This window comes from Hermetia illucens, chromosome 1, assembly GCF_905115235.1.
Source record: "Hermetia illucens chromosome 1, iHerIll2.2.curated.20191125, whole genome shotgun sequence".
NCBI lineage: Eukaryota > Metazoa > Arthropoda > Insecta > Diptera > Stratiomyidae > Hermetia > Hermetia illucens.
This window is the reverse complement of record NC_051849.1, coordinates 188,680,068-188,701,852: the sequence shown is the minus strand read 5'-3', so window position 1 is coordinate 188,701,852 and position 21,785 is coordinate 188,680,068. Positions and strand designations below refer to the sequence as shown.

Genomic DNA, 21,785 nt, shown 5'->3' with positions numbered 1-21,785 from the left:
GATCAGTTTTGGGGGGGCGAAGATTCTTCTTTTGATTCCAATAATCCTCTTTCGAAGCAAGCGCTAGTAAGAATGTACATTCGTAAGATGTTTTGATTAATTTACGAAAATTAATATTATAATCCCATGGGAATAACAAACAAGTGGGTGATAGACAGCATCTGGTTTGAACTAATTTTTTTAGGATAGAAAAGCAAAACAACTTTCAATATGGTTTTCAATTAATTTCATTTGATCAATTGATTTTGTATTATAAATTTATTCGAAATCAAGGAAAAAGGAGGAAAACGTGGGAAACAATAAGATACATATACAATCAAAAAGCGAGAAACGAAAAGAGACACAAATTCAATCAGCACAAAAATATGGAAACCACCCAAGGCTCCCATTTTTTCTGCTTTCATTCACACACTTATAAGGAAACGTTTATAATTACTGCATCTTTCATATTTATCACTTGAATTTCTATTTCAATTGTATACAACGCGTTGATGAGGGGTAAATTAACTACTGATACTTTACTACGTGTGTTACTCTAATTACTATATGTTTACTGGGCACTGGACCAACTTAGCATGCCGTCACGGTTTCAGGTAAACACCGGACAGCTTATGGTACACAATATGAAGTTGTAGATGTTCCATCGAATATAATATTGCGTAGCTTAAACAATTGATTGTTATCAATTCGACTAAGACTATAACAATAAAGTAGTTGGCAAATGCCAGTGCAAATCCGCGTGATTTGAGTTTTGCTCTTCAAAATAATCAAATTAAAAATATCTTCTTGAACTTACAAGCATTTTCTCGGGCGGAGAAAGTGCTGGTAATTTAGAAGGAAAAGGGTTCTAATATCGCCGCGAATTTGCACTAACATTTATGTTTCACTCCGTTGAAATAAAAACAATGGGAACACAGAAAAGATTTAATATACAAAACGTCCCAATTTTCAATGGCCATTGACTTCCGGTATTCCGGCATTTGCTGCTGCTGATATCGATGCCATGTCAATTCCCAGTTTTTTCGTTACATTTATTTGTGCAATGGCTGCGTTTCTCAAGGCATACAAATGCCCCATTTCAGGCAAACTTTTCGCGTATATTATGGCCTTATCGAATAACTCGACTGCTTTATCCAAGTAAGCGCGTTGCACTTCAATTGTTCCCAACGTTTCATAAGCTAATTCGCACTTTTCGTCAATTTCAATGCTCTTATGCATGTAGCGAAGGGCCTTGGCGATGTCTCCGCTCCATTGTAGTTCCATGATACCTCTGTGAACGTATAGGGAGGCATTGTCTGGAGCCATTTTCGTTGCCTTCTCGAAGAATGAATCGGCTTGGTCATATTGCGATTGGTCACTCAACACTTGAGCCATTAAGCTGTAGCATTCAACACAGTCTGGATATTTCTCAATAGCATTTTTGAACTCATTCATGACCGCTGATAAACGCATTTGATCTTGGACCACGAATGCTAGACGGTATTCTGCATAGCACTTTTGAATAAACGCCATGGCATGATGAGGTGCCAATTTGACGGCTTTCTCATATTCCTGCATTGCAACGTCTAACTGATCTAAGAGTGTGTAAATTTGTGCACGCTGATGATAAATGTCGGCGTTATCAGGACTAAGTTCTTCTGCTTCTTCGAAATCCGCAAGACCCTTTTCTTTCTCTATAAGTTGAATCCATAACGAGGCACGTTTTATAAGAGCATTCACACGAAGCTCCACGTCAGCTTCTTCTGAAAGAAATAGAAAAATTCATGTTGAAACCCCTCAAAAGGAATATTCCAGCTATCTTCCATGAACACGATTTGATATCTTAATCCTATCGGAAAGAAACGCGGATTCCACTAATAACTACATTTTGCAGGTATACAGAACCCAATGTCTACATTAAAAACTTACCATTATCAATAATTACATCGAAATCTTGTTGGGCTCCCGTAAAACATCCACTCAACAAATGAAAAGTCCCTCGCAAAAGCAATGCCTCCATTTTATATTCTGATTCCGATTCGCTTGATTCAATTTCCTCTGTACAAGCAGGAATAACGGCATCATAGTCCTCATTATCCCATGCCAACTTAGCCCGTGCAAATCCTCTTAGTTCACCATCACGCGGTTCAGGCTTCATATTTATCAGTGGATCGCAAACAAATGATCGGAAATATGTTTTGATGAAGTAACGTGAAGGCAATACAGGCACTCGTGTTTTCATTGCTTTTGCAGCATCATCGTTTCCTGTCTGTTTGAGAACGCGATCAGCGTACAAGATGGTGTTGTTATTCTGGAAAACTTCGAGAATACAAGTGGCCGTCACATCATCGAGGCAATCCAACCAGTCTTTAGTCTGTTCATGGGCTTTGGCACGTCGAAAGTAAGCCTTTGCGTATCTTGGGTTGTATTCAAGCGATTTAGTACAATCTGCCTTAACCTGGGCCCATTTTTTCAACATTTCATAGGCGGCCGCACGATTTTGATAGAATACGGCCAAGTCCATTTTGTTCTCAGGAGGACATCCACTAATTGCTTTATCATAGAGTTTGATTGCTTCATCGTATTTCCCCTTCCGGAAGCAAACGTTTCCGTCGTTTTTATATTGTTGAGCTAATGCGAGAGGGGTAAGTTTTGCCTTTTCCAGTTCTTGTTTCTCTTTTTGTGACAGGTCCTTGTCACTTGTTGAAGGTGTTGAATCGCCATCAATGGAAATTGATTTATCCTTTAGACTTTTGATGGTTTTATCCTTTGTTGTCGAGTCTGTTGTGTCTTCAGATAAGGCCTTTGATTGCTTGCGGTAGATATAGTATCCTATGCCGATGGCTACGGGTGTTCCAATCAGCAAAGCTAGCTTCCAACTAGGAAACGACGGGGAGCCTGTGCTACCGCTAGTCATTATTAGAAAAAGAGCCTGCAAAATAAAAACGTTCATTTTATTTAGTTTCAAAAATAAAACTCTTGAATGGAACCAAAATTCAAAGAACAAGAATGTAATTCATAAGGAACCAGTGAACCCAATAATTAAACGAGAAGTAGAGTCCGCTAATGCATGTTCAAACTTAAACTATATCTGGCTAACTGACGACTGCGTCTTCTGTTTAACTAATTCGTTCCCGTTTGAGAGAAGAATCCTCCAAAGAATTTTTGGCCCCCTACAGGATGGACGATTCTGTAGCCTACATAACGACGAAATCTATGAGCGATACCATGACCGTCAGGTTGTGGATAAAATCCGGCTCAATAGGTTACGGTGGGCGGGTCACTTAATCCGTATGGATGAGAATGATCCAGCTCGAAAAATCTATAAGGCTTTGCCTGAGATGGAACGATAGCGTAGGTCAGGATGCCAGACAGCTTTAAGAGATATCGAATCGGTGGAATTCGGCGCAAAACCGGGATGTTTGGAGTTCGTTATTAAGGCAGGCTTAGACCGGCACAACAACCGCCCTTGATGATGATGATAGATGGAAGAAGTTTCTAACATAAATCTTCTTTAAAATTTTCAACTAACTGTGATGTTGCGATAGTCGAAGTAGTTGGGGAGTGAGTTTCGCGGCCTCCGTCAGAATAAAATAGGTTAATACTATGGGTCTGACGAAGAGTGAACTTTCTGCTCCATTTCTTCAACAAGGGCAACGGTGTTTCGACCCCAAACATCACTGCAGTTGATTCAGCAGATTCACATTTCGCCTATTCAGGATCAATATTCAGTGCAAATGCTTTTACAAATGCAGCATCAGTATCCGACACAAAACCATTGTTTGGGACAACAACTTCAAGTTCATCGTTTTCTTTGCTGTTGAACTTTAGAACGACCGCAGGAACTGGCTCTTCTACCTTGGACTTCTGTTACACCATGACAAGAGCCTTTTACTCCAGCCCCCAATTCAATCTGATCACTCCATCGTCTCAGGACGTCTGAAGATCCGAGAATCGTCGACGGAGTCGGAACTCCAAGACGTTGTAAAATTTTGTATTGGTTGATATTTTTGGTCTTCGCGTCAAGCGTCCGTTCCGCATCGGTGGATTTTGCTGAAGTGTGTTTTTCTATTGTCTTTCGTACGGGCATTTGGGGGTGCGGTCTGCCGTCGTCAAATTAGGGTCTGTTCAAATTCGGTACAGCCGCGTCCTCGACTCATCTCGCATCGTTTAACTTAGCTGTTGTCATGTCTCTGGACAACAAACACGCGGCAAGCCCAAGTGACCGCCCTCGCTGTGCGCGTCCCTCTTTTTCGCCGGAGGAGCCCGAAGCTGTGGTTCGTCCATCTGATGGCACAATTCCAGATGTCGGGAATCATAGCGGACGCGACCAAATTCAACCACGCTATTGTAGGCCTGGATGAGGAGACCATCCTCCTGGTGTCAGACATTGTCAAAACGGCCTCCTACAATGTACTCAAAACGGAGCTAATTAAGCGCCTGTCGGTAAGTGAGTCAAGATAAGTTGGATTACTTGCTGGCAGGTTTGACATTGGGTGATCGAACTTCCAGCCTCGCGTGCGTCTCTGGTTCTTTGGAGGTGTTGACCGCTGCGGCTGATAAGGTGCATGAGGCATCCCACGATAGCGGCCGTTCAGCAGCCTTCAGAAGAAATATGCCAGCGGAAGCGCGAGATGGCGGCAAATTCCTCGCGCATTAACACCTACGGTTACAGGCAAGTGGACCTGAGTCTTGGCTTGCGTAGGACGTTCCCGTGGCGATTCATCCTGGCGGATGTCAGCTTGCCCATTTTAGGCGCAGACTTCTTGTGTCACTATGGGTTGCTAGTGGACTTGTAAAACAGGTCCCTTATAGACTCCTCAACTAATCTTAACTCGTCAAGCAGAATCTCATCATACCCCAACAACAATCTTTCCGTTCTTTACGGACTCTCGTGTTCGGGCACTCCTCCAAAAGTTCAGCTAGATTACTACCGAATGTAGTCTCTCTAAACCAATGAAGCACAATGTGCAGCACCACATTAAGACCACTCGTTCCCCTATCTCCTCAAAGGTGCGTCCTCTACCACTCCAGAAGCTGGCTATTGCACGGAAAAAATTTGAGCAACTTATCCAACAGGGTATCTGCAGACCTCCAAACAGCTGTTGGTCTTGCCCACTCCATATGATCCCTAAGCCAAACGGCGAATGGCGCCCCTGTGCTGATTATAGAAAAACGCACGGACTGTTCCTGACCGATATCCCATTCCACTCATCCACGACTTTGCACATCATCTCGCAAACTGCCGCATCTTTTCGACCTTGGATTTAATCAAGGCATATCACTAAATCCCTGTAGCTCCAGAAGACATTCCAAAGACGGCAATATGCATACCCTTTGGACTCTTCGAGTTCACGCGGATGACTTTCGGATTGTGCAATGTGGCGCAAACCTTTCAAAGGTTCATTGACTCGGTCCTGCAAAACCTCAACTTCTGTTTCGTGTATTTGGATGATGTTTTGGTCGCTTCTTCTTCAGAGTCTGAGCATTTAGTCCATCGGGAGTGCATTTTTCAATGTCTCCTTGGGGCCAGTTTAGTCCTAAACGTTGATAAATGCAAGTTTCTCCAGACACAGATGAGATTCCTCGGCCACTTCTTTTCCCCTGACGGAATACAGCCCGACCCAGATAAACTTCCCGCGTCCGAAAAACCGTGAAGGAGTTGCGGAGGTTCTCGGGCGTGCTAAACTTCTATCGTCGTTTCCTGCCCAAGGCTGCCCAACACAAGTCCGTTTTGAACGCGTACTTGTCTGGCCCCAAAACAAAAGACACACGAGAGATTGTGTGGTCTGAACAGGCTGTCCGCGCGTTTGACAAATTCCGAAAACAACTGGCTGATGCTACACTCTTGGCATTTCTTCGACAAGTTGCGCCCCCAGCCGTTTTTCTTGATGCCTCTGACATCGTAGTAGGTGCTGCTCTTCACCCAAAGATGAACCCCGCTCAGCGGAACTACAGCACCTACGATCGAGAACTGCTCGCTCCGTGCTTGAGCATTAAATACTTCCATTTCTTCCTAGAAGGCAGGCTGTTCACAGTGTTTACGGACCATAAGCCTCTCACGTATGCTTTAAAACAAAAAGCCGACAAAGCGTCCCCTCGTCGGCTTCGAAACCTGAGCTTTATAAGCCCGTTCACGTCCGACATGCAGCACGTGTCCGGCAAGGACAACATAGTCGCTGACGCTTTGTCACGTATTTCCGAGGTAAACATCCCCGCCTCACTCGACTTCTTGGCTATCGCTAAGGCACAGGAGGATGACGCAGTGCTTCAGAGCCTCAAATCCAACCCCAAATACAAATTTCGGTAGTTGCCCATCTTCGGCTCGAGCCTCTTTCTCTGCTGCTAGTACTCGGAAAAGGGACCCCGGTCATACATTCCGTCCACCTATCGCAAGGAAGTCTTCCACGCGGTTCACGACGTAGCTCATCCAGGCATCAGGACGACAAATCGATTAGTCACCGAGAAATACTTATCGCCCTCCATGAATAAGGACATCAACTCCTGGGCTAGAGAGTGCATCGCATGTAAGAATTGTAAGGTCACCAGGCATGTAAGAAAAGAAGTGAGCTCAGTCCCACGCACTACCAAGCGATTCCACACAATACACCTCGACATCGTAGGCCCTTGGCGAGACTCGCACGGTTTCAAGTATTGCCTTACAATCATCGACAGGTTTACGCGGTGGCCTGAAGCAATACCTCTGAAGGACATTACGGTATAATCTTGTGCCGAAGCCCTCTGTCGAGAGTGGATCCCTCGCTTTGGGAATGCAAATTGAATCCAGTTTGCTAGGCAAACTCCTGGGATTCAAACGCCAGCGGACTACTGCTACCATCCGCAATCCAATGGGATGTTAGAGCGTTGGCACCGGACGCTGAAATCCGGCATTATGGCCCGCGACGATCCGTCCTGGACTTAAGTCTTGCCTCTGGTCCTACTTTGCCTCCGAACAACTCATCGAGAGGAATTTGCTGCCAGCCCCGCGTAGTTGGTATACCGGGAGAACCCAAGGCTCCCAAGTGACCCGATCTTCGACAAGAGGTCGGGTCTCACAGACTCTGGATTGCTGCGTATGCTGAGAGACAACCTCCACCGCCTTAAACCCACACCTCCCACCCGACACACATCCTCACCTGCCTGCGCTCCCAGGGAACTGGACACGTGCACGCACGTGGCCAGGAAGGATGCTGTCCGAAAGCCGCTGCAGCCTTCATACGAAGGCCCATACCGTGTTTTCGAACGGGGAGAACATTTCTTCCAGCTCGAGATCGGGGGACACAAAAAGGCTGTCATCTTGTCCAGGTTGAAGCCCGTTTGCGCTCCAAATCCACGTCGCGGTCGCTTCGCCGAATAATGGGGAACGCAGTTCCGGGTTCGGTAAATACAAATCATTCAACTTATCGCATTTTTGATGGACGATTTCATTCAAGTTGATAAAATTTGGAGATCTAAATAAGAGGAGGACATATTGAGCAAAACACGGTAGTCGGTCGGTAAAACGTCATCAAGCAAACAGGTGTGAATAGTTCTTGAATAATTCCTGCGAGTTGAAAGAAACAATTATGAGAAGAACGAATTTTAAGAGTGACAAGAAAATCTTAAAGATCTAAGAATCAGACAATTTTTGCCGATTTCCTAAAGTCCAGATAATAAATGAGATCTGGTAATGCATGTGAACGTGGTGGAGAAAATTCACCTTACTAGGAACTAGCTGAAAAATTCGTTGTGAACGCCAGGATTTGGTTGCTACCCAGAAGAGAACGAGCCCACGAACGAAACCCAGGAAGTCGAATGTATGATTTTGGTCTACCGTCGAAACGTGGCGAAAATAGAATCGTGTATCAAATTTTGGAAAATTTTATGGAATGTGTAGCTTTACATTGCATTTAGAAAAAAAAAAGTTCAATGAGCTTAGTCTAGCCTTTGGTTGGTGAATTTTGGGTAGTTCGTCCTTTGAACATTAGTAAAAGCTATGATGTGCTAGATTATCAATTTTGTAGGGATATTTCGATTCGTCAAAGCACCGACGGGGCGGTCTTTTCCCTCGTGATGTCGACCATATAGATTGACATTCACCCATTGGTGGGGCATAGCGCGTTACCTACATCTGCGCACACCGTTCACGATTTGTCTAATAGCGCTCCAACTTCTTCGAAGAATTTCCGCCTCCTGTTCTGTTTCAAGTGTTCTTTGGGCGACCCCGCGTCGGCCATATTGGGAGAGTGGGTCTTTAATGCGTGAACCACACATTACCATTTGCTGCCTCCTTTCAATTCAATCAGTAAGTTGGAACTTAAGAATACAGTCAACGTTTTTCCTGCTTGTTGTAATTTGTGGGCTAGCAATCTGAAAATTTTGAAACATTATTGCTACGGAAACGTCAACAACGAATCGGATACCAATTGGCCTCACGCCGAAGTCCGACGAGATCGAAAACAGACTATGATTGGTTTCTGCAATGACCCCCTACATGAAGATGGACGATTCCGTAGCCTACATGACGACGAAATCTATGAGCGATACCATGACCGTCAAGTTTAAAATTAGGCTCAATAAGTTACAGTGGGCGGGTCACTTAATTTGTATGGATGAGGATGATCCAGCCCGGAAAGTCTATAAGGGCAATATCTATGGTAGAAAAAGAAAACGAGACAGACCCTGCCTGAGATGGAGCGATGGCGTAGGTCAGGACGCCAGACAGCTTTTAGGGATATCGAATTGGTGAACCTCGGCACAAAACCGGGATGTTTGGAGTTCCTTATTAAGGCAGCCCTAGACCGGATACCGGTTGTTGCGCTGTTGATGATGATACCCCAGAACTATTCTCCGAGCTCTTGTAAATTTCCCAGCAGCATTCAGCCAAAACCGCACAGCAGAGATGCATATCAAAGATCAACACCAATCACTACCACCTCCTGCTAACAAAATGTTGTTCACAAAACTACAATAATCTCGGATTAAAAATTGGGGTAGATCAGAAAAAGGACAGAAAAAAGGACTGTAAGCCAAACTACCGTAGCAGTCCATAGCGAGCATCATACGCTCCTAGCACTTATCAAGGAGGAGGAGGTTTAAGCGAATCACCGAAAAAGTAAGCCCAATGGCCTGCAAAACATTAACTATCATCGACAACATAAGTATCATCGACAACATTCAGGAAATGGAAGGATGTTTGCGTGAAAATCCAATCAGTGCTCAAAAAACCGATTGTTCAGCACAACCGAATGGCACCGATTATAGAATTCCAAAGTAACACTCTCGAAGTCAATGTTTTAAGTTTTAATTGCAGTAATAATTTCATGTTTATAATTTACGCAAAAACTTCTGCGAAATAATTTTGGCAGACTCACTTTCCGTTAATTGGACACATAAACAAGTAAAACTGTCGCTACTTCATTCCGGAAAACAAAATTTAAGACTGAAATATTAATGACCCTCACATAGTCCAATAGTTACTCCTCAATATTTTCGACCCTCATCAAAGCAGCATCCCTTTGGCAGGCCGAACCGGATCGCTTTATATGTATGCGAAATAGAAATTCATTTTCCCCTTCGAAGTGATGAAAATTTGTACCAAATGATGGATTATCCTTTTTGGGTAGGATTAGATGCACGAATTTCATAAAGTTTCACCCATACCAACAAATTTATTTTTGTTTTTTGTGTTACTTTTTAGAGCCTCGGCGAGCTAACCGTTTATACACTGGCAGGGCTCATGATGATTCCGACGAATGGCAAACCAAGCCTATGTCGTCAGCGGCGGGTTGAGGTGAGGAGCATGGGTTTGGGAAAGGGAGCTAGGAGTGACGCTAGGGATGGGTGGGTTTTGAAAATTCGGATGAGGAGTAGTTACTGGTGAAGAAGATCACTCTACCGTCGGGGTCGAAAACGAGGTTTCGGGTGTGGAAGATAGGAGGATTTGAGGGAACAGATGAGTTCGTAGAAGATTCTCTTCGACGATCTCAATCTACATGGCCTGGAAGATAAAGGGATTAGAGTGGGATAGACATTTATTGAGAAATTTGAGGACATGAGGAATTTGAGGGCATAGGACGGCGTGGATGCAGAGCGTTTGGCAGGAGTAGTAGAGCATCTGGTTAGAGATGTATTTGGAGCGGTATTCGTGTTTGTAGATGTTGGAACAGTGGCGTAGGATTCTGCGTTCTTTGAGACGGAGTGGTTCGATTTGGGTAGGGGAACTGTCGGACCAGAAGATGAAGCCGAACATGGAGAGGGACGGATAAGCTGTTTGTACCAAAATAGATTGACTTTCAGAGGTGTTGGGCTGCTGTGTTTCAGGATTGGGTAAAAGGATTTGAAGGCACCAGTTTTACGGCTTACCATAGTGCTTTCGTGATATGTGGGAGGTGGAATCAACGGGAATTCATAGTTACCCCAAGGTAGGTGACTTCATTTACGGTTGGGATTGTGGCGTTGTGGATTTTCAGGGATAGAGTTGATATGTCACTAGTTATTTTCGGCGTCATCCTTGCGTTACCGCAGAAATAGATAGTCTCGCATTTCTGTGGGTTTAGGAAGAGTTTCAAGCGCGTAAAGCTCGTCCAAATAGGAATTCAGGTGGGCTTCGCCGGCCAGGATGTTTCTGGTGGAGGTGTAGAGGATGAGGTCATCCGCGTTTTGGAGGATTCGGATTGGGTTTGGGTAGGTCTACGGTGAACAGAGAGAAGGGAGTAGCGTGGAGGACTGATCCCTGAGGGATACAAGCCGGACTTGAATTGGAAGAGAGGTGCTCTTGGAATTTGACTTGGCATTTCCGCCCGTCGAGAAAGGTAAGAATTAGCTTGCAGAGGTGCGGTTGGAAATGGAATCCTTCAGAAAGCTTACGAACGAGCCCGTATTGACATACGGAGTCGAAAGTTTTCTTTATATCGAGGAGACAGGCTATGGTCGGCGCGTTCCGGTTGAGAGCCAGGAGGACATTCGATTTGAGCACGAGGAGTGCATGCTCAACCAAGTGTTTAGATCGGTTGGCGAATTGAAAATCGGGGAGTGAATGATTGGAGTCATAGTGCTCGTCGATGATGGCTTTTATGGTCTGCTCGAAGATCTTGGCGGAGGATGACGGGATTGAGATATGCCTGTAGCTATCGGGATTTGGAGGTTTTTGTTTTTTTTTTTGGGATGGGAACTATCCGAGCACTCTTCCAATCTGTTGGGAAGTGGGCTTTGATCAGGCAATGGTTGATAATGGAGGACATGATGGGAGCAATGTCAGGAGCGCGTTTCTTTAGGACGATGGAGGGGATTTTGTCAAGTCCAACCGATTTTTTGTTTTTTGAGCAGGGGATGGACGCCCTGACAGAGTTTGGACTGACAAAGTGGATGGGGAGGATATTTTCGCGCTGACTTGGGTCGGCGGTTGCCGATTGAAGGGATTTCGTGTAGGTTGAGGAATGTAAGGAAGGAAGGGAAATGGTTGGGAGATTTTTCCGCTTACTTCGTTGCCGAAATGTGGTTCACGGAAGTGGAGGATGTACTTGGAGGAAGTGTACAGCGAGGACGTTCACATTTTTTCTGGGGGAGATGTTTTGGGGTAGCATCGCGTTGGACAGATTTGCCTTTAACACGGGCAGGTTTTCCTGAGTTCCCTATATGTACCAGGGTTTAGTCTGGTGTTGGAGAGGCGATTGTGGAGATATTGGATGTAAAGGGTGAAGCTTCTTTCGCGGACGAACCTGTCCAGGTTACCGAATTTCGGAAACAAGGTGAGAGGATTGCGAAGAGTATCTATTTCTAATTAGTCTGGAAGTCTGGTGAGATTCGATACGCTCGAAGAGTCGCGCTTGGTCGATTATGCAGACAACGTTGCGGCAATTGGAGACGTCTCCTTATGGGAGCAACGCAGACGGTTCTGCTCTATGGCGCCGAGATATGGGCTGATGCCCTTGACAAGATGCATTGTAAACTCCTTGTTCAAGTGCAGAGGCGGAGAGCTTTGCGAATGGCGTTTGCTTATCGCACCGTCTCCGAACGGGCTGTGATGGTGATCACGCAAAGCTATCTACCGCCGAAGGGCGATAACTTAAGAGAGGTGGTTGTTCGTGAAGAACGTCAACGCACCCTTACCGAGTGGCAACTTTCTTGGCAAAATGAGCCAAGGGGCAGATGGACTGCGCGGCTCATCGAGAAATTAGACCCGTGGTTGAACCGACCGCACGGTGAGATTGATTACTTCTTTACCCAACTTCTAAGTGGGCATGGAGGTTTTCCGTCTTACATGCACAGGATTGGAAAGGCGTGATCTCCTGATTGTGTGTTCTGCAATGGAGTGGCGGACGACGCTGAACATGCTTTTTTCTAAAAAAAAAGTCAAGCGACGGCGGCTTTACGGTTTCTTACCAGGGCAGAGGCAAATCGTCAGACGCTGCCTCACCTCTGCCCTGGGAGCAGCGTGACCGTAGCGGCTCGCAGATGTTGAATGCTCCTTTATATAATTCGTAAAACACGACATGCCTACGAATTATATTGAGCGCAAATCCGCCTTGCTGACCAAAGCTGGCCAGGGCTGAAATATTCTCAAAACGAATGCTTTTTTCTCTTGCGAGAGGTGGGACGGCCTTCGTCAGCAGCTTTATGCAGACACAGGGGGGCTCTCTCTAGACATTGTTAGAGAGATGCTGAAGAGCGCTTGCAGCTGGAATCGTATTGCGCATTATGTTCTGGCTCTTCTTATTACGAAGGAGATTGAACTCGATCGGCGGAGGAATCGGACGGTAAGGGGTTCCTTGAACTGACAACTCCCTTTCTCCCTTCCCCTCCCGTTGGTGAAAGGAATTCCCTGACTTAAAGGCCCCAAAGCCGGGAGAGCGGGAAGGCTAGCCCGAAGTAATGTGTCAAACGGTTCCAGGCGGGATGGCAGGGAGCTGTTTAGTTGGTAATCCGACAGCGTGCTGTTGCGGGAGTCTAACACTCTGTGCGTAAACGTGTTCATTCTACTCCCAAAAAATATATATATATATATATATGCTGTCGGCAATCAGATTTTCCTCTTTGCCTTTGTAGGATGAGCATGGAGGTGATTAAGGCTTCATCCGGGGATCCGGGATGCCCTAGAAACAAATGAAATTGCACTGTGCGCGTTTTTGGATATCGAAGGAGCATTTGACAACACATCGCACACAGAGATACAAGATGCCCTGAGCCGCAAAGGAGTGGGAAACACCCTGGCATTCTGGATGGGCAAAATGCTAGAAAGCAGGCAAATAGATGTACCGACAAGTACAAATTCTATTATCATGAACACCACTCAAGGCTGTCCACAGGATGGGGTATTATTGCCGCTGATGTGGAGTATGGTAGTGGATGAACTCCTGGACGTGTTAACAAATACTGGAATACAAGTCCAGGGTAACGCGGACGACAGTGCTTTAATTTGTAGGGGCAAATATGAAGATACCCTATGTGATAGAATCCAAACTGGATTAAGGGTTACTAGTGCCTGGCGCAGGAAGGTGGGACTGCGGATCAACCCAACCAAAGCCACCATAGTGCGATTCACTAGGAGGCGTAAGCTGGATCACCTGAAAGCCATAACATTACATGATATGGAGGTGAAACGAGAAACAGAGGTTAAATATTTGGGAATTACGCTAGACCAAAAATTACTCTGGAAGACACATGTCGGAAAGCCACAAGGGCTTTGATGACTTGCAGATCCATAGCAGGGAAAAATTGGGTTGCAGCCCGAAGATACTACTTTGGATATATACTGCAATTGTAAGGACAATGATTACCTATGGAGCGGTAATCTAGGGAGAAAGAACCGAACTCAGCACACAAGCCAGGGAATTACATAAGCTCCAAAGGCTGGCTTGCGTGTGTATCAGTGGGGCAATGAGGACATACCCAACGGCATCACTGGAGGTCCTTCTGGGATTAGCACATACAGATGCAGGCAAGGAGAGCAATATTCAGGATGTCCGGTAGTATGAGTGAGGCGGGGAGCTGCCTAAATCGAAGGAAGATCGATATTCTTTCTAGACGGTATCCCGAATTACTGATACCAAGGGATAACATGACAACGAGGTTTAACTTCGATAAGAAGGTTGAAACACGTTGGAGTAACAAGGCAAACTTGGAGAGCGTGGCTCCGACATACGGCTTAAACCAGCAACTGATTACTTGGTACACTGACGTATCCCTCACAGCAGAGGGAGCGGGTGCCGGTGTCGTTGGTACAAGGAAAATGTATTTTGAGCCAATAGGCAGGTACACTAGCATATTCCAGGCGGAAATATATGCCATAGACAAATGTGCCTCTTTTAATCTGGAAAGGAACTATAGGGGGGAGAACATAGCTATTCTCACCGATAGCCAAGCAGTGATCAAGGCACTTAAGTCCAACCAGGTGAACTCTAAACTGGTATGGGAATGCCTTAAGAGACTGAATACACTCGGCTCGTCCAACAAGGTCTGGATACTTTGGGTTCCAGGCCATGCTGGGTTGGAAGGCAACGAGGCAGCGGATGAACTAGCCAGGAAGGGACCAGGGCGGCCTTTACACGGGCCAGAACCCTTCTGCGGAATCGGAAACGGTTTCATGACTACGAATCTAAGAAATGAAGAGGAACGGTTGAGGGAACTATACTGGGCGGGCCTACCGGAGATGGAGCAGTCCAGGGTGCTTATTGGGGGATACGAACCCATACGCACAAAGGATTACTTAAACCTCACCAAAAAGAACCTCCGAATCATAATGGGAATTCTCACTGGCCATTGTTGCCTGAACTATCACCTAGGGAAGCTAGGAATATCTATGGACACTGCCTGCAGGTTTTGTGAGGAGGAGGACGAAACCTCTATACACGTCCTGGGACAGTGTTGGTAAAACTTCCGCGCTTGGTGCGGTTGCTCCCTGTACTTTTCTAGTTCACAGACCTGTTGGTTCTTCCAGACTTCCTTTTCCCGTCTGTCAAGTCGCTTTTCCGCATGCCGGAGTGCGTGATAAGTCTCTGCGCGTGCCCGCGTCCTTTGAGAATGCAACATTACTCGGTATACTGATACTGGCACATATTTTACAAATTTGACAAATGCAGGGCAAAATATCACTATAGTTGTAAGGAATCCCTGGTAATAACGGCTGCCTTGTGTAACTCGTACTGCTGGTGTGTACGGTTAGGGAATGAAAGGTGATATTTGGGATACTTCTTTGTAATATCACATTATTAAAAAAGTGTTGCGATATCACACCACCTAATAAGGTGATATTTCAGGCATCTCTAATATATATTTTCTAGGGTGAGCCGCTGACAAGATCGCTTGTTATTAAGTGGAGACTAGGCGTGACAATGGATCGTTAAATGAAGGTATCTTCGCCCCTACCGCCATATTCTCCAGTTAGATGAGCTCAGTGCTTTGTATTTCAACCTTATTGGATCAGCTCCCAGTAAAGAATAAGTACAAATAGACCTTGAAAAGCCGAGATTACGAACCAAGGTCCAAAGCGTAAAATATTTACTGATTTCGGAATGTTATCCATCGAAACGGTGCTGCATCACCATTAATAAGCAGATAAAGTCCTGTTCCAATCATATAACGGGAAGAAATCAATTTCATAATTGGAGTAGTTACTTTCATGTTGCGTGTTGGCTTATTAGAATTTCGCTTGCTCCCTCATCTCTCATAGAACACTCCAATAACCTCTGCCGCAATTGCAGTCATTCACTAATTTAATTTGAGCCGCATCTAGAACGCGGTCAGTCAAATTAGCACGTAAAAACCTCTCCAAGACAATCTGAAGTGCACCCTGACGTTTCACCCCCATTAAATACTGCACAATAAACAACAAACTCTGAACGCAATAATCGAACAATAAACAAATTTTGATAATTATAGGAAAATGTGATAAACCTGGGCAAGCGTTACACAACTTCTCCAGCCATACGCACCGATAACGATGAAGAGTCCAATCGGAATCAAGTGTGGATACACGGCGACCGTGAAGCTTCCGAAACGTGCCAAGTGACTAATCCTTGTGGGAATTGAAAAACCGACCGGCGAAAATCAACTGGGCCAATTAACCGCGCAATTTTCTAGTTTATTTCGTTGACTTTTGTGTACTGAACGTTTTAGCTCGCGACGCGACGACTGAACTGAACGGCGAAAAACTTGTACTCAATTGTTCAACGATTCCTGTGCTTGTAGATTTTCTTACACATAATTATGGCGAATGTTTGTATGTTATTAATAAACACAAACTTCTCCGGTATTTTCATACAATTTAAGAGAATTTCTCCGTTTCAAATTGCGACCACGGCGTGGGACCACACACACGACAGACACGGGAGAGAAGAAAAAGTGCTCCTGTCTGACATTTGACAGATTGATTAGAATTATCAATCTAGAATGCGATTGTAGCGCCATTATGCCGGTTGTTCTTAACTGGAACAGGTTGGTGGCGCCAACTGGAGTTTCGGTTTGATTTCAGAGACAATGAGATATGAAGAATATGGGAAGTACCCTTCGTTACAAGGAATTATTTTATATAATTAATTTAGAGAAAGGATAAAGCTTGGAATGCTCTGCTTCGTTCTTCATGTACAGGTACGGAAAGACTATCAATCATTATCAAACAAATGGGAAAGTTGGTAAGTCGCTGAAACTTTTATTTTCTAATCAATATTAGTTAAGCAAAAATTATCCACAACAATTTACAACTAACCATCGAATTCTTTAAATCCATTCTTATATAATCTTGTTGAGATGGTCCGAAATAGCTTCTCATTCCAATTCTTCTATTTTTTCTTGGGTTAATTTGACCAGAGATAGGGCATAATGATGCTCCATCATCCCCTTTGATTCGTCTTACAATTTTGAAACATTCATGAAAGTAACACTCCTCCAGTCGAATTCTCCTTCATCATGTTGACTTCTCTGACGTAGAAAAATGTTGTTGAATCCATTCTGTTATCTTTCATACGTCGCATCACACCTGTCCGCCATCGTTCGCGGTTATCTGAAATTCAATTAAGCCCCCTCCGCCACGGTTTTCTCAGACACCCGCACTCCTCCTATCATGTTCTGTGCCAAGTACCCTTGGGTGACCCTCTCGTCGGCCATCTTGAGAGGTTGGCGAAGTTTGGAGCTTCTGAGTTTGGTGGTCAAAGGCGACACGTGGATTGGTATCCACGATGAAACATAAAACCCGGGAAACCCCTGCTGAACCAACACCAACAGCTCTATTACCAAATCCTATCTCCACCTCCACGTGGCGACCGCTGGGAATTCTTTCTTAACGAAAAGCTGCAGACGGAGAAGGATGAAGGCGAGTCTCCCGCGTCTAAAAACGGGGCAAATTGTACTGACTGGTCCTCCAGATTGGGGGCTGGGTAGGGCTGACAATCCTAGAGACTAACATTTGGCTTAATACTAGACTTAATTTAAAGTAATTCTAACTTATGTTAGGACTTATGCTATAGAGGGAAAAGTCAGGAAAAACCCCTCTTATCTTGTTGCTTGCACGGAGGAATTGTTAGGATACCTGGAAGGATGGAGGAAGGATACATATAGGAGACGGCAAGTGTTATTGGGCGATGGACTAAACGAGGCCAGGCCGATGTCGATCGTATGGGCGGTTGAATATAATCAGCTTACCGTCACGATAGCTGCTATTTTGAGTGGAAAGGGTTAGGAGATCTGTAGGGAGGGAATGGTGGCAGTATAAGGGGTTCGTGTTATGGCTGCGTATGTGGGGAAAACAACTCGTTACGAAACCGCAACAGAAGCCTCCCACAACACTAATAACACAACGACGAACCGGGAAACGACAAAGGAATAACGATTTGCGCATTTTCTCATGCAACGTGCGGTCCCTGAACAGAGATGGAGTTGCCAAGCAGCTAGCTGATACCCTGTGTTAATATAGGGCTGACGTAACGACGTTGCAGGAGATGCGTTGGACAGGGACCGGTTTCCTGGAGAGGAGTCGCTACATCATATATTATAGCGGCCATTTAGTAAATCATGTTCTCGGAGTAGGTTTCTTAGTCTGCCGAAAAATGAAACCTGCTGTTATTGGCTTTGAAAACATAAGCGAACGGCTATGCTCATAAACGTTCATGCCCCTACAGAGGAGACTGCAGAGTCGGAGAAGGATACCTTCTACAAGGCAGTAGAAAGAACCCTCGAAGCTTGTCCCAGATATCATATCAAAATTAAACAAAATTTAACAGCCAAGTAGGGACGGAGCCCGTATTTAGGCGATACGTTGGCTCCCATAGCGTCTATCAAAATACAAATGATAAAGGACTGTGGATTATTCAATTAGCAGTATCACACGAAATGGTTGTTGGAAGTTCCTGGTTTGCGCGGAAAGCGGTCTACAAACTTACTTGGGCCTCTCCAGACGGGGCCACTTTCAACCAAATTGACCACGTGTTGATCGAACGCCGCCACCTCTCAGCCTTGATGAATGTCAGAATATATAGGGGGGCCAATATAGACTCGGATCACTATCCCGTTGGCATGGTGCTCCGGGCTCGAATAACAAAACCACCCAGAATCCCCTCTGATAATCAGGTGAGAGTTAACATTGAAGCCATCCACAGCACAGCCCTCCGCAACACCTAGAACAGGGAAATGGATGCCGCAATAACCGCAGTGAACAGAGGACCAGGAGATGAAGCATCAACAAAAGATCTTCACAATCATCTGAAGAACGTTATTAGCCGCAAAAAGAGTCGCAACGGCTGGTTTGACGATGAATGTAAACTAGCAACGGAAAGGAAGAATGCTGCATACCGAGTAATTTTGCATTCTCAAAGAACGCGAGCACGCGCAGAGACTTATCACAAACTCCGGCGAGCGGAGAAGCGACTTCACAGACGGAAAAAGGAAGCCTAGGATAACCAACAGGTCTGTCAACTCGGAAAGTACAGGAAGCAACTGCACTGTCACAGTCAGAAATTTTACCTACAAGTCAGCAGGATGAAGCCTTATACACCTCGATGCTCATCCTGCCGAGACAAAGAGGGAAATCTGATTTCCAACAGAATGGGCATATTGGAGCGATGGGTTGAATATTTTGATGAACTGCTCAACGTCCAGGATATCGACTAGCTGAAGGTCCCGCCAACTGAACTGGTGGCGAACAAATAATGGCACCACCATCGGCGTAAAGATCATAAGTCGCCAGGAGCCGATGTTACTGAGTACCATTTATAAGATATTCTCCGCTATCCAGCTAGGTCGGATAGCCCAATATGAGCAGAACATCATTGGCCCCTACCAAAGAGGCTTCACTCCAGGCAAATCAGCAGATTTTTTATGTGCGGCAAGCGATGGAAAAACTATTGGAATATGGACATCAACTGCACTCTTTTCATCGACTTTAAGAACGCCTATGATAGCTTGCCAGGGTAAAACTGTACATGGCCATGAGAGAATTCGGCATCCCGACGAAATTGATAAAACTGACTAGGCTAACCCTGACCAATAAGCGAGGCCAGATAAAAGCAGCAGTATCACTCTCAAGACCATTCGACATCAACAACGGTCTACGACAAGGGGATGCCCTATCATTCGTCCTCTTTAACTTGGCCCTCGAGAAAGTGATCCGTGATGCTGAGGTAAATGCAAGAGGTATGATCCTCTTTAAGTCCACCCAACTACTGGCTTATGCTGACGATATCGATATCAAGGGAAGAACGACCCGACATGTACAAACTGCTTTCATCCAGATCGAGCAGGCGGCAATTGGCGCGAGATATTGGGATGCCCATTAATAAAGGCAAGATGAAATATGTGGCGACAAAATAATCACCAAAAACCAACAGACCAACAACTTCAAATCGCACTGGTCAAATGAGAAGAATAAAGACAGGAGACTACAACTTTGAGACCGTTGAAAATTTCTCCTATCTAGGGTCGAAAATTACAACCGATAACAGCTACGACGATGAAATCCGCGTACGGTTGCTGGCAACCAACAGAGCCTATTTCAGTTTACAAAAACTGTTCCGCTCGAAACGTCTCACCATAGGGTCAAAGCTCTTACAAAAACAATGATCTGTTCTTAGCAAGAAAAATTTCTAACTCTTGACCGCGTTCGAGAGAAGAAGAAGAAAGAATTTTTGGCACTCTACATAGGGATGAACAATTCCGACAAAATCTATGAGCGATACCATGGCCGTCAGGTTGTGGATAAAATCCAGCTGATTAGGTTGCGGTTCCGTATGGATGAGGATGATCCAGCCCGAAAAGTTTATAAGGGCAATATCTATTGTAACAGAAGAAGACGAGGCAGACCCTGCCTGAGATGGAGCGATGGCGTATGTTAGGATATCAGACAGCTTTGCTTGGAGTTCCTTATTAAGGCAGGCCTAGACTGGATACCGGTTGTTGCGCCGTTGATGATGCTTTGCGGCAACATCTTAATGCCACAAGATTTTGTGTACTGGGATAAAATGCTTTCCCGCGATGCGAGGAACAAAATTCGAAATGTGGTAGGCATATTAAAACCACTAAGTGTCTTCATCGGTGGGCCCTCTGATCGCTCTTCTTTGTTTTTTGATGAATGCTGTCACACGAAATATCTTAAGTTCAGCGCCCTAAACACTGCGATATGCAAATAATGTTTTCCTACCGTCTCATAACAAAGCTGATCTTTAGCAACTTGTCCAATATTGAGACTGAATCTGTGCCATTCCACAGCTGGTGTTCGTTACGAGCGCCGCATCAACTCACGTCTTAAATCCGAAATTTATAGTGCCGTCCGCCCTGTTGCTTTCTATGGTTCTCAGTGTTGGTCACAAATCAAAGACAATGAATGGCGTCTCGTGGTAATGAAGACGAAGATGTTTCGTTTGACCATTGGCGTAACTCGCCATGATCACATCTGAAACGAGGACATCTTCGATCGAAATGGGGTTGTACTGACCGTCTTCGATGGCGGGGATATGTAATTCGTATTGACGAGAGCTTGCAAAAATTGATCAGAGCATCGAAGTGGGCGGGAAATGATTAAAAGGTCAAGTGAAACAATTATAGCTTGACATTTTAGATGATAATTTGAGAGGCTCTCGACTTCATTCAGGTCTGTGCTCAAAAATTCGCTGGGATAGCCAAGGGACTAAACTTCCAGCATGCCGACCTGTTGTATGCTCCTGCATGTAAGTCTCAAAAGACTTCCAGGCTAATTTGGTTAACGACACCACATCAGCTAATCTAACGATAAAAAGTCAACAGGGAAATAAAGAGATACTCTGGTGCTCTGCATATTTCCCCTATGACGCAGAAGACGTTCCCAGCGGAACATTCATCAGAGCTATCCAATATGCTAAAAGTAGAGGTATGCGGGTATTTGCAGGATGTGATGTCAACGCTCATTACATATGCTGGGGAAGTTCCAACAACAATGCAAGAGGATTGAGACTACTGGTGTATCTAGAAGGAACCGATTTGCAGATCCTTAATTGATTATTTAATTAATTGAACCCACTTTCTTCAACGTGGTCAGGCGAAATGTCAACGGCTGAAAATATTTTTTTTAGAATTGTATGGATCGGAACAAATGGGGAGCAACATACTCACTCTTTTTTTGGTTTTTAAACTTTAAACGCTTATATCTCCGTTAATATTGAGAATTTCGCAAAAAGGAGCTTAATTCGTGATCACTACTATTGGGGGAGGGTCTGAGCTTCAAAATGGTATATAGGTTGTGGGGTCTGGGTGCAGAAAAATTGCTGAAATTTGGAGGAATCTTGGGAAAAACTTTAAACGCTTATATCTCCGTTAATATTAAGAATTTCGAGAAAAGGCAAAATTACGACTATATTCCAGGCGGA

At 44.9% G+C, this 21,785-nt stretch overlaps 1 protein-coding gene across 3 annotated transcripts; it reads right to left on the bottom strand.

Moving 5' to 3' along the window:
- Positions 1 to 209: 209 nt before the first annotated feature.
- On the bottom strand, positions 210 to 16,321 carry LOC119653963 (mitochondrial import receptor subunit TOM70). Of its 3 annotated transcripts, none has more exons than XM_038059126.1 (3): positions 15,853 to 16,321; positions 1,909 to 2,911; positions 210 to 1,742 (listed from the first exon to the last, which is right to left on the bottom strand). In XM_038059126.1, exons 2-3 carry the CDS (start codon positions 2,894 to 2,896, stop codon positions 949 to 951), a joined length of 1,782 nt encoding a protein of 593 aa, XP_037915054.1. In that variant the 5' UTR covers positions 2,897 to 2,911; positions 15,853 to 16,321; the 3' UTR covers positions 210 to 948. The 3 variants fall into 3 exon arrangements, with proteins under 3 accessions (XP_037915054.1, XP_037915060.1, XP_037915052.1); XM_038059132.1 differs by having other exon boundaries at positions 210 to 1,739; positions 15,891 to 16,321; XM_038059124.1 differs by having other exon boundaries at positions 15,891 to 16,320.
- Between the last annotated feature and the right edge of the window lie 5,464 nt (positions 16,322 to 21,785).